At 43.8% G+C, this 14,027-nt stretch overlaps 1 protein-coding gene across 1 annotated transcript in view; it reads left to right on the plus strand.

The window, feature by feature from the left end:
- The window catches only part of ST7 (suppression of tumorigenicity 7), a 163,961-nt gene that overhangs the window by 79,445 nt on the left and 70,489 nt on the right, over nucleotides 1-14,027 (plus strand). Inside the window, exon 9 of the mRNA XM_019654761.1 lies at nucleotides 3,926-4,040. Coding sequence (XP_019510306.1) covers nucleotides 3,926-4,040 — 115 coding nt within the window. The remainder of the gene's footprint in view (nucleotides 1-3,925; nucleotides 4,041-14,027) is intronic.

The raw sequence follows: 14,027 nt of genomic DNA on the forward strand, positions 1-14,027 counted from the left end.
GAACAGTGCTGGGGAATTGGGGGAAGGGGAACAGACAAGTTGCTGTCATTTTGTTCTTCAGTCTAGTTGTGGAGGATGTTGCTTCACTGGCCCAAGATGCGCTCTTCCCGGGGGAGGCAGATCAGTCGCCGGCTTCTGGACGGCCGCTCATTGCAGCTGCTGGCCGCTCACGCTGGGAGAAGCCAATATTCTTATAGAGAGTTTTTCCTCCCTGATTGATATGGAATGTACATATACACCTTTAAAAACTATTAGAAATAGGGAAAATAGGGAGGAAGAAATAAAACCCACCTTTCATCTCACCAGAAATAGCCACTGTTAAGACGTTTAGTTCATTTCTTACCGAGTATGTTTCTATGTGTAAATACAGAAGAAAAGCATGATCGTATTGCAAAATAGTTTTTTGTTTGTTTGTATTTTTAAGTTGCAGGAAAGGAGTTTATTAGAAGAAAAAGTACATTTCAAAGAAACAGAAGCTGGCCTGAACAGTAGAGAATGGCTCAAGGGCCATTATTAGTAGAAAAAGTACACTCCAAAGAACTTGGAGCGGGCCGAGCAAAAGAAGCTCAAAAGGCTGCAAAATATAGTTTGCATACTGCTCTTTCTAACATAACTTTGTATGTTAGCATTTCCCAGATCATGCCGTTAAAAATTATTCGAGAATTTAACTACTAATGACAACATGTAATAGCCCTAAAGATGACTGTATCTTATATTTAAATGCCTCGTAATGGGTTAAATTTTAAGTTGCTTGCATTTTTCACTATTATAAATAATGTGATAAGCAGCCTTGTTTGTCAATTTGTATTCACATCTGCCTATTTTCTTGGGATAAGTCCAGCCATGTCAGTGGTTGCCTTTTAAGCAGGGGTGTGATGGACTCAAGTGTATATTCGAACAGCCATGAAGACAGCGGTTGTGAAGAGGGGATTGGAAAGAGATGACCCAGAGGCAAGCAGAGCGAAGATGCTGTTAGAGCACTTTAGGCCAAGTGTGAGGGTGTAAACTACGGTGTTGCAGCAAGGTTGGAGAAGAGAGGTGATGTAATGACCTGACCGTCATGTTTGCTTGTGTATCGTCTCTGCATAGCAGCTTTCTGCGAGCCTGATGGAAGCTATCAGCAATTTTTCCATCTTAGTTCAGAAGTTTAGAGAGTCTAAGGCGGCAGTAGTGGGTGGGGCAAAGAAGGTGAAGAGGTTAATGGTTCTCTTCTCTGAAATAGGAAATACCTATGAGGAAAAACAGGTTTGAAGGGTTGGCTTAGAGGGGAGGAATGTATGAGCCCAGGATTAGGTGTATCAGGTAAAACTGTCAGGGATATAGTTTACAAATTGATCTAATATAATACTTAGGAGAGGGGTCAGGGCAGGATGTGAGGATGGGGGAGCCAACCCCTCCGAGATGATGGTATTGAGACCCTGGACACAAAAGTAGACCCAGAGATGAGGGTGTTTATGAGAAGAGACTTGGGATACGCCAGGGACACTCCTTACCCCTGAAGTGGCAGACAAGTGGGAAACCAGAGAAAGAGCTATGAGATAAGTACCAAGAAAACCAGAAGAGAAAGTTGTCAAGGGAGCCACAAGAGACAAGAGTTTGAAGGGAAAAGTCATCAAACTGTCAAGCAAGGGGAAGACTGGAAGGTGTCCAGGGGAGCGATTTAAATCACCTGTAAATGAGGGAGGAGCAGAGACAGAGGACTTGTGGGGCTGGCGCCAGGTTGTCGCCCTGTGGTGACGAATCGGGGGAGCGAGGGAGCGGGTCCATGTTCCTGGCTTTTGTCTACGAGAGCCTGTCAGGTAGGTAGAGCGGACAAGGCGACGGTGCGTGAGATGGAGCAACGGAAGCTTCACTTTCTCTTCATGTTCACATTAGACAAGAGAAGCTAGGTTTCTAAATTGTCATCTCTCCAGCATTTGCTATTTGCCATGTTAAAAGCCTTTTATTGGTGATGGTTTTTTTGGACAGACAAGCTTCCAATGAAAGCGCTTCTGCCCCATCTCCTAGCATCTTACTTCAAGTTCTGTTTAAACAAGCCGAGACCCCCATGGTTGCTCACACAAGACTCCTGCTCAGTTGTTAGGCTCCAGCATACTAATATTTGGAATTGTAGTTTTAAAATGTCAGACTATGACTTGTGCCCTTGAAGTTTGACCTTTACCTGAAGAATTGGTCAAAATGGGAAATGTTTAAATGTTGCAGTTTAGAGAATGGCTTTATTGTGTTGCCAAATGCTGTATGGCAGGGAGCTTTAATTCTAACAAGCTCTAATTAGAAAGAGAAAAAAAAATATCAAAGGATGATGTCAACCAGAATCAAGTGAACCAGAACAAGAAATACTTTTAGTGGTTACAGAACATCAGCAATGTGTGGTATAATCTTATTCACTTCCCTTCCTAGCAATGAAAATACTACAGGCTGTCTCTCGGGGGGCTCAGTCTTATTGAACACATAATCATTTTGATAGGTGTTTTTCGTAGGTAATGTGATGCTTTGAGGCTGCAGAAGTTTATTTTTAGAGATATGCAAAATGATTCTTGGCTTTAAAAATAAAACAATGTGGCAACTGTTTCTAATATAAGAAATGGATAGACTATGCAACATGTCCACTGGTTTCTTGCTTAATGGTGAATTCACCCATTTTTGAGTATTGTTTCTCTCAGCACAATTTCTTTAAAGATGTTGATGTCAAAAAGACATATCACTTTATTAGAGGTTATTAAGTTATAATAGAAAACAGTTGTCCATGTAGGCATATACATATACTATATACACTCGTATGTACAGGTGCGCATGCGTGCACACACGTGTGCACGCGCACACACACACACACAATTTAGCTTTGATAAAGAACCTGGTTATCCTTCTCTTAAGATGAGAGTTACCTTTCTCTAATACAAGATTTTACTAGGCAATCTTGCTCCTTCTTTCTGTTTGCTTTCTTGTGAAGTTCAGTATTATATCTTTTAATTCCCTTTGGACCTCTCTTCCTCCCCATCCTGTCTAGAACGTTTAGGCCTCTTTAATCATTATTTCACCATTCTTGTCACATCTCTTGCTCCTAGACTTTTCATTGAATCTAATTCAATCTGCTCAGCCTCAGCTTAATCATTCAACATCTTTGCTACTGTACCTGGGCTGCCGTCAGTTAAACTTGACAACCATGCCAATTGCCGCCTCTGTAAATTCAGGATCTCTAGTCTTTAGGCCCTCAGACAGCCTTAGTAAGCCTGTCATTTCCCTGAGCAGTTCTCCCCTCGGTGGCTATTTGACACTTCATCCTGTCTTCAAACCTCCTCCCAGCCTCCTATCCCCTTGGTCCCAGAAAATGATCTTGAGTCCTGTTTTATTGAGGGCTCCCGGCAGCACTCCTGGACACCCCGCCTTCGCTGCCCGTCTGGTCACCGCCTGCACATTTTCTCAGTCCACACCACCGTCGTTACCGTCTTGCGCGTTCTCCTTTACTCTGCCTGCAGGCGGCTCGAAAGAGTGGTGCCTGCCTGTTCGCCCCCTGTTCCCAGGCTTCCACCCAGGCTGCTCCTGGAGAAGTTTACCTGCGGACACCTGAGAGTTTTCACCCTTCGCTTTCTTTGGCCCTGTGGTGTTTTAACATTACTGAGCACTACCTCTAAGTACCTTCCTCAGTTTTTATGAAACCTCCTCTCCTTTGGATTTTCTCCCATCTTAGGTTCTCACAAATTCAAAGTTGCCATTTTCCCAAAAGAGCAGGAAAATACGTAAGCATTTACTACTTCACAAAATAATAATTGGTGTGAACGCTTACAATTCAATATTAACTATACTTCAAAAATTGTATTATACTTTTATATTATTAATACATAAATGCATTACAATTCAGCATGTTAGTTATACTTTTGAAAGTGAGAACTATGTGCTAACCACCGCCTTGTCCCTTCCTTCCTAGTTGATGAAGGAGTTCCCCTTGTTGAGCATGTTCAACATCCACGAGAACCTTCTAGAAGCCCTCCTGGAGCTGCAGGCGTACGCGGATGTCCAGGCTGTGTTGGCGAAGTATGACGGTGAGTCCGCACTTGTGTCTCCTTGTTCTTCGCCCTCTTTTTGGCGGACGTATTTCAGTGATTACAACGGCAGATACTTCCGCACAGCAGAGCCTTTTGGCAACTCTCCTCTTAGAGAATTTTCACCTATAGTTTTATGATGGCATTTTATGGAATTGTAGAATTTCATGGTTCGTGGGCCCAGAATGTCAAGTGGCCGCTGCCATACTCCCCTCCTGCCCTCCCAGCGGGTCCCCTGGCACCGCCCCTGTCAACACGAGCTGTGCGTTTTCTGCTTTGTTCCCTCCGTGGTCAGGAAGCTCGGAGTCGCTGCAGGCAGCACACGCTCTGTAGGGCAACCCTGACAGCTCAGCTCCTGCTGTCGGCCCAGTGACTGTCGCCACCACCTGCTGGTCACGTTGGTCCTTTGAAACAACTCTGAGCAGCCAGTGGCCCTTGCTATAGCTCTTGTGACAACTCAGTAAGCATCTGAAGATAAAATCATGTCCCCGTCCCCCTGGGGCTTCTCCCCTTAGCAGAATACCCCCGTTTCTTCACATGACGTGCTTTGAAGTCCCTTTGCCATCTGGTTACTCACTCGTGAGTTTATTCCATTTTGCCTGCTCTTAATAAACCGATGATGATGATGATGATGATAAAAATAATAATAATAATAACGGACACATCCTAGATATTTGAAAACTCTTCTGCTTATGTTGCCATTGTCTGTGAATCACTATTTGATTAATTGTACAAAAATTACCTGCCATGATGTAGCTGCTGAAGTCTCTGCAGAATTTCATACTATTCTGTCTTATTTCATCAACTCTTCCCCAAAATAAACATATTTACTTATAAAATGGATGTTAGGGAGTAGTTACTTATATTACACGATCACTTTGTACTTTATAAAATATTCTTTCTCTAGTAAGCATCTTTGGTGCATTTAAGGAATTATTCAGGTCAAAATTTCCAGAAATTCATCAAACATACAGAGCAAAGTGTACTATTTAAGTCTTATGTTTGACACACAGTTCTTCGTAAGGAATCTCCGAAATAGGCTGGAGTTGTTACCCCCTACAGTTGGGGGAACTGAGGCATTGTGAGACTGTTTTTGTTCTATTTTGTTGTTAATTCTTGCTCAAATTGGTGGAAACGAAAAGCCCTCAGCCAGTCATGACGTCTCTTGGTCCGTGCAAACACGAGCACCCTGTGTAACAAGAGACATGCTACTTAGCATGGAACTGATTTTAGAAAACGAGAAAGGTATTTGTGGTGCATTTTACGGTAAACAAAATAAAGACTGTCTGGCCTTCCCATCAGCTCACTTTCATTCTGTTTCGATGCTGGAATCTCACTGTTTGGTTGACTGGGAGTCTAAGCCATGAGACCACCTTATAGACAGAATGCTCGCACACTGAGGATCTTTGGTACCAAAGGAACCCAGTCCCATGCATTTGGGCTCCGGTGCCATGCACTTTTCCAAATGCCACCCTGTAGCCATCAGTGCCGTAACAAGCTTCCAGTGTCTCATCCCCAGTTCCGGCCTGTACTCACCAGGATCCATTAGGGCTTAAGAGAAAAAGGTTTCACCAATAGAGCCTTTGGGGCTTGCACATCTCTTAAGGCTCCTTTCATGAAGATCTCAGTTCATTACAGAAATCATCAGCTTTGTATTATGACAGATTGTAAAATAAAGAAATGAACTCATTTGGAGACTTCTGTCATCTCTATCTACCCCATTGCATGGCCTCTGTTCCACAAGAGTTGAAAGCTGATTTATTACATTCTGATAACATATGTTCCCATTATTTGTCACAATAGTCGTCCCGCCCTCCACTAGAACTTGGCTTACACATTGCAGAATTCCTTTGTTGCAAATGGACAAACTTACCATACTAGGGCTCTTGTGTTGAGTTTTGTTTATGTTGTGTACCTGGCAACAGACATGATGTTCTTATTCATTATTCATGGGAAAAAAAGCCTCATTAGTGGCAGGACACATACTGTTGCTGAGATGCCTCGTTGGGGTTTTGAGTTCAGCAGTTGTCAATAGACTGCAGATGACCTAACTCCAACTAAATTCTGGAGGGTGTTTTTGTGTGGACTTGGCTCAGGCCTGTGTCACTTACCGTAGAAACATGATGAAGTGGCTGCTGAAGTTGCTGTGCTTGAGGAGTGAGCTGCAACCACACAAGACTATTAAGACGAGCCTCTTGTTCCTCACCACAGACCGTAAAACAGGCTCTTTCAAGATCATCCCTGCTGCTTTTCCTGGAGACCCAAAGGACCTCTACCGAGTTGTCGTCCCATTTTCTGGCCCTGTGTGAGGAAGTGGGTGCTTTAGATGGTCCGGGGTGCAGACAGCAATTTGGGGCGCCCTGCTCTTCACCCTGGTTCAGACGTGGTCATTCTAACCCACAAGATGCCAGAGGCGGCGCCCTGAATCCCAGCTTCTACGTCCTCCTCCGTACAGCCACACCCAGAGCAGCAGGGTTATATGTTAGCTTTGCAAATTGGAATGCTCTGGTTGGGTAGCTGTTTCCTGGATGGTTTCTGGGTGCAGCAATCCTTCTTTATTACATTAGTTAGGTGGCTGAATTTTGTTAAGTAGTATGTTGGGAAGTGACACAATGGGATTACTGCTGCTTTTCTGACCTTTGCAAAAAGATTTAGAAATATGGCAGGGCATGGTGTGGGGGGTGGGGAAAGCAACGTGTTCTGAGGAAAGGAGGGAGGCAACATATATTCCCTTTCCCTCATTCTTCTTCTTCACCGTGAGTGTGTGTGAGTGTGCGTGTGTGTGAGTGTGTGTTGAGTGTGCATGTGTGTGTGTAAGTGCAAGTGAGTGTGTGTGTGTTCTTGTGTGAGTGTGCGGGTGAGTGCGTGTATGTGTGCGTGTATATGAGTGTGTGTGTATGAGTGTGAGTGTATGTGAGTGTGCACATGAGTGTGCGGGTGTGTATGGGCGAGTGTGTGTGGGTGTGTGTGAATGTGTGTGCGTGAGTGTGTGAGTGTGACTGCGTGTGTGAGCGTGTGTGAATGTGTGTATGAGTGTGAGTGCGCGTGAGTGTGTGTGTGCGCACGTGTGTGAGTGTGTGTATGAGTGTGTGTGTGTGTGTGTGTGTGTGTGCGCGTTTGTGTTGTGTGTATATGTTTTGGCTTGGAGTTTTAAAAGTGACATTCACAAACTCCTTTTACAGTGAAGCGCTCTGGAAGCCCTAGCTCCTGAGTAGGATTACCAGTTAATTGGTCACACATCCTTGTCATCTGCAATCTAATGTTGAATTTGCCCTTGAGATAACTTCTCATGTTATATTATTACAGACATTAGTCTGAAATGCTGTCTCGCCATCCTCAGGAGTTTTCATACTCTCATTTTCAATTTGTTAACCAACACTTTGGGGGGGTAGTTTTTTGTTTGTTTTTTTAAAGATTTTTATTGGAGAGTTGGGGGGATGGGAACAGTGCTGGGGAATTGGGGGAAGGGGAACAGACAAGTTGCTGTCGTTTTGTTCTTCAGTCTAGTTGTGGAGGACGTTGCTTCACTGGCTCAAGTTGGCACCATCATTGCGCTCTTCCCAGGTGAGGCAGATCAGTCGCCAGCTTCTGGACGGCCGCTCACTGCGGCTGCTGGCTGCTCACGCTGGCGGCTGGCTACACACGGTAGCCCATGGCAACCCACTGCAGTAGGGGCTGCAGCCTACGCTGTCGCCAGCAAGGCGACTCATGGCAGCCCAGCTCCAGGTTGAGCTGTTGTTCAGCATCTTAGCTGCAGAGGGCAGTGTCACTGGCCCTCATATGTGGAATCCAAACTGGGGCCCTCTGGCGTCCCAAGCCAGTTCTTAACCATCGCGCCACTCAGCCGGCCAGTGCGGGTAGTTTTTATCCAGGTGGTTGGTCTTGGTTTTAGAGCGTCCTTCACACAATGACTAAAATAACAGCTAGCATTCATTTAGTCTTATGTGTTGGGGTCAGACGTGACTCTGAGCTGGGCATGTGTGAACTGATTGATTCTCACCACAAGCATATCAGGTAGATACTATTATCAGCTCCGCTGTACAGCTGTGCTCACTGATACAGAGAGAAGTAACTTGTTTAAATGAAGAGCCTCAGATGTCAAAGTTAAGCCATGAAGCTGTTAGGAGAGAACAGAGAGAAACTGAGAACATTCTTGTTTCAATAAGATGTGAACTCTATGAGGAAAGGAAAGCCAAGATAAAAACTGAGGTGGTCTGACTCCTGGCCATGGCCTTAACCATCACACTTTCACTGTCCCTGCTGTTGGCAATGTTTTTTAAGTTGTGTTTATTAATGTCATTCTTGTTGTTGTGAGTATTAACTACAACTTATTGAGAAACTCTCATGTGCCAATTGCATGTAGACATTACCTGTAACCCTTGCCGTAACCTTGCAAGGAGGCAGTTACTCCATTTTAGCAGATTCAGAAACCGAGGCTTGTGAGTTTAAGTAACTTTCAAGACCACATTCCTTGCAAACTGCAGAACTGGGATTCAAGTCAGGTTATCTGGTTCTAAAGCCCATGTGTTTTTCATAAGCATAAGCCTTACTGAAGTGACTTGCTCTGCCTCTCTCACTTCTCTTACAAAGGCATGAACTAGGCAGGCCAGAGCTGTGTGCAGGACTTTAGTGATGCCAAATTGTTTTAAGATTCCTTTGTAATCATTCCTTAAGAAGGACGTGTATCTACATTTGCTTATCTTTCTGAAACTGTCTTCAAAATATGGCTTTCCATCTTCAATCAAGTTGGGCCTGATTTCTTTAGTCACAAAGGAGATTTGATGCATGGTGTTCATTTAATTTGAGGTTTATCTTTTTTTTTTTCAGTCATACGTTTACTACAAAGACAGAAATGTTTTTAAGATCATTAAGTCATCAGTACCTTCTTTGGGAACCATTACGAAAGTTGTTACAAGCTTTGGATTGCCTCTCAAAGGAGCTTAGGCCATCTAGGTTGAAAACTTAAGCCTCAAAGATTAGGGTGGGAATGTGGAGAATGCCTGCATTTCTGATTCATTATCTTTTGTGTGTTTTGATTTTAGCAGACCCTCAGGGAAAAGTAAGATGTGACTGTGAGTTCTACAGGGTACCTTTAGGAGTACCTGTCTGTCTCATTAGAGATCCCCAGGACATACTCAGGGGCATACTCATGGGGTGAGAACAGTACCAGCCTGGAGGCAGCCCGCACAGATCAGGCCCCAGCTCTGCCTTTCACTAGCTAAGTGAATTCAGCAAATTACTTAACCTTCCAAGCCTCAGTTTCTCTCTCTGGAAATGGCATGGAGGCTTAGAAAGGCTAAGGAAGGTGCCCAAGATCACACAGCTGGAAATTGGGTGTGACGGTTAACGTAGTTCCTACATGCTAAGTGTTTAGAGCAGTGTGGGGCACAAAGTAGAGTTCAGTAACTATTAGTTATTATAAGGAGCCAAGGTTGCCACCTCTGAACTTCACCACCGTTCTCAGTCAATGTTGTTCAAATGGAAAACCATATATAAAATGACAGTCTTGTGCCCCCCAAAGACAGTGTTACAGCACGTTATTAAAATTAATTCTGAATCTAATAGGACAGATGTATAGATATTTGCTAAGAACAGAAATGTTTAGTTTTATCCACAAACAATTCTTACACTTTTGGAAAGCTAACAGAAAAATGCCAGGGATTTTTACTCTGATCGAAAGATAAATTGTTTCAGCCTTGGGACCAATTTGCACCAGTGGAAATATAAATGCAAGCTCTTTTGAATATTTACTCCATTAGGTCATTTAGTGATTGCCCTAAATTTGGGGGCAGACACCTCCCTGTGAGGAACAGCTGGTCTGTTTTATAGTCACGAATGTTATATAAATGCAACAACCATATCAAGACCATTTTTACTGATGCTATCAAGCCCATCCTAAATTAGTGTTATTATCTACCATCTGGTAATGTGCAGAGGGTATACTTTTAAGAACAGGATATGTTTCTAATATTGGAGGAAATACTTTCATCTCAGTAGATTGAAAACATTCTAAAAGTTCTAAAGATAGAGCGATTCATTAATATTATACTATGTTGAGACTGTTCAAAAAACAAGCTTTTTGTTGATATTGTTTTGCAGAGTCAACATGTAGTTATATTTTAAGTAAAAATTTTGCGAACCATATTCATTGCCTGAGCCCTTATATTTAGCATGCGTTACTCAGCTCTCATCGCAGTCCCTTTGAAACAGTCACTGGATGGGCTGTATTTTGGTTAGGCTCTTTTCCATTTAGGTTCGAGGAATAAGCAAGCATAAGAGGGGTTGGAGATGCCAGGAGGACCAATGAGTCAAATCTGTATTCAGGCTGTCAGTGTCATGCTGTCCAGACCGACAGAACAGTGCTTCTCAGTCCAGTGTAGGGATGGTTAGAGATGCCACAGGCACACGCAGCTCTGAGACATACCCACCACCAAATTAGGCTGCACCCCAGAAAGAAGGTTTGAGATGCAGCCAGTCCCTGTGTCAGACTGTAAGCCTAGTCCAGCCTCCTTGCCTGGACTGGCTCTTTTGGAAAAGATCGAGGATACCAGGCAGATGTTAGAGAGGATTCTTGTGTACAAGATACTCAAATGAATCACATTGCTGCTTCAGAAAGGAAAATAATTATCAGCACCAATGCCATGGCTTACAGCTTCAGGCCGGCAGGCACAAATCATGGAGAAATCATGGCGCCCTGTCCAGCTTTGCACTGAGTACCCCGCAAGCTCAGAAACGAAGTGGTGGAGCTATCACAAGGAGGAGGCCTTTGGGGTCACACAGTGATTAACTGTCATGCTATATGTGCCACGAGCAGGACTCTGGTAGTGGACGTTGTTTCAGTAGAGACTGCGTGAGAAGCCTCTACTAACTGACGACGGAAGACATTTTACAAATGCGTACATCTGTAATTCACATGCCCGAACCCTCTAAATTTGTGTTGTCTTTAGTAATCCTCGTTGCCCAGTTATAATTTACCAAGGTAACATCCTTCTGTAACCAGCCCTGACCATCACTTAAACTGCTGCTTGGCTTCAGGGCACCAGCCCAAAAGGGCCCTCTGACACAGGTCTTCTGGGGTAATCCAATCCAAAAGTTGCAAATAACATCTGGTGTTTGACTTTGTAGCACAGATGAATTTTTCTGGGTATAGTTAAATCCATGGTGCCTGCATCTCCCCCGCCCCAAATTACTAAGGTCATGTCGTATTTCCTGATTGACTCATTGGACTCCCATGTGCTGTGTCTTTCTGAGGTTCTGGTAGATCAGTCCTTTTTATTTCTTCAGTGAAGTTTTTCCCTTTGGTTAAAAGGGGACTTTGGATAGGCTTTTTGAAGGTGGGACAAAAAGAACTCACACTGTTTGGAACCAACAAAATTTTGTATTTCTGTTGTTTTCTTTGTATCATATCATGGAGTAAACTGAGAAAGTCTATTGAAGACAGTGTCCTTGGGGACAGCATCACAGAAGGGGACAGTAACGATACATCATAGTCCATACACAGGTTAGGAAGGAGAAGTGGGTGCGTTTTTGTTTGTTTGGTGGGTCAGTTTGTGGCCCCAGAAGCACCTGTCAAGGTGCATGTGTTAGAGACACGGACTTCACATATGTAGATTCGTTGCCTGACCAAGATACTTGATACTTCATAGCCTGAAACGATTACAGAGAGTAATTTCAGCAAGGATCTAACAAACCCTTATGTTGGAGATACTAACATTTAGGTGCTTCCAGATTCAGAGATGAATATGACCCTTCTGTGTTGCCAAAAAGCTTTCAGTTTAGTGAAGAAAGATGTTTAAATAAAAACAAAACAAAACAAAACAAAAAAATCCAAACCCATGAATCAGTACGCAAGGAACCTGCTGGAAATGTGCTGTGGGGAATGCAGAAAAAGAAAGCTTTTGAGAGCAAGCTCTGTGCCCTCTGCCTCTCGAACACTCACGTACTAGGGTAGCCGTTCAGACGTGAAGGGAGCCGAGACCCTAGTCACACTGTTCCTCTTCTGGGAGGCGCCTCGGGACTTATCACCTGCCGCTGCTACCCCTCAGACACCGCTTTAGATTATATGAAACTGACCCTCAGTTGATCAATCTCATGCATAGGAACAGTAATGATCCTTTTAAAATTACATCTCGATTGCTATTGTAGATGAAGAAAAGGAAACTAGCTCAAAAAGATTATCACTGAAAAATTGTTCTATCTTGTCTAAAGTTTTACTCCATGAGATTTCCAAGACACATCAAATCAACAGTTGACTCATAATCACATCAGTTTCTTCCAAGATTGTTACATTGCATTTCAAGTTTGCTCCTATGAGCCATTTATGACTTTTGAAAAGTTAAGCGTCATTCTCCCTGAGGCACGTTTTCTGTTCAGCAGCATCGTTCCCGTAAAGGGTCTTTGGGAGCCAGAAGACGTGTGGGTTGCCATCCTTGTTTCTGGCCAAACATTTTTCTACTTTTCTTAAACCTTGTTTCAGCTTTTACTCTTGCTTTCTTCCTGCCCCAATTTTTCATTCCACGACTACTTCAAATAGACATCCAGAACAGTTTCATGCATTCTGCTAGAATGCCATACGCAAGGATAAATGCGGCCCACATGCTGAGAAATAACAGGTTACTGACTCCCTCCTGAAACACCCATCAGCCCTGATCACTCTTGGCTCCCAGAAGCTAAATTAGATGTTGGTGTTTGCGTATCAGAGGAAGCTGGTATCAAGTAATGGGAGATGTTAGTACATTAATTTAAGATTTCATTCAGCGAACGCCAATTACCAACTATGTTTCAGCCATTGTTTTGTATTCTGGGCACAAAGTGATGAAGAAACACAGCTTTTACTCCTAAAGCGCACCAGGTAAGCAGGAGAGGGAATTAAGAGAACAGACACGTGCTGTAAGGGTAAAGACTGTGATCATTTAACCCAAGATGGAACGGACAGTTCACCCTGGGGCAGTGAGGGAAGCCTGCCCCATGGAGGTGGGATCTGAGCTGAGCCAGACAATGAAGCTACTAGAGGCAAAGAGGGCATATTGGAAGGTTCGGGCAGGCCTGACATGGCTTGTGTGGAGAACTGCATGTACCCCCAGAGCAGAGGGATGGAGGGCTGCCGCGAAGGGCCAAAGGTGCACTGGATGAGTTAGCAGGGGAGACCTCAGAGAGCTTTGGGTCTAGCTTGGATTTATTAAGGCCATGGAGAGACTTGGGGGCCATTTCAGCAGAGGAAGGGCTTCAATCTGATGGCAAAGTGAAGACAGCGGTACAGTGGACTCCTACTCTGCCCTTGTTTGACTTGAGGTGGTTGAGAGATGAACACACGATGTGGAAGCACCAAGACGTGAAGGAGTGGCATGCCACTGAAGGGGACCAGTGAAGTGATTTCCGACACTGAAGAAGCACAAGTCTATCCTCTAGGGAGACATTGGCTGGGTTTTTTAACCAGTAAGCAGAAAAGAGTTACTACAGTTTGATTTTTCTTCTTTAAACAATAAATGGAAAGCCCAGTGCAGAAACTTTTTTATTTCCTGGGTAATTAGAACTTCCTATTTTAAACCATAGCCACTTAATTTCATTTGCTCTCTGGTGACCTCTTAACTACAGGAAATGAAGGCCCCTGTAGAGCCAGCATAACCCTTAGATACACTGTCCTTGGGGCCATGTGACTAAGACATGTGAAGGACTCATATCAGCCCTGGAAACTTGCCTGCTTCGGCTGAGTCATAACAGTGACACGTAGAAGTGGAACGTGGGGAACAGGTGGCGTCCACCTAGCCTTTCAGGTTGTGAATTTGCAGACAGTGGAGCATATGATGTGAATGGCTGCGTGTAGGTCTACAAGTCTCATCTGCTGAAAGCAAAACATCTGGTAAATTCTTGCCTTATTGACACTTCAGTTACTACTAAAGTAGACAAAGCCTGAGAATAATTAATACCCTGAATTTAATTCTTACCAAACAGGAAGAATCTGAAGAGAAAGAGACCATGTTATCTTAT

This window comes from Hipposideros armiger, unplaced genomic scaffold, assembly GCF_001890085.2.
Source record: "Hipposideros armiger isolate ML-2016 unplaced genomic scaffold, ASM189008v1 scaffold_230, whole genome shotgun sequence".
NCBI lineage: Eukaryota > Metazoa > Chordata > Mammalia > Chiroptera > Hipposideridae > Hipposideros > Hipposideros armiger.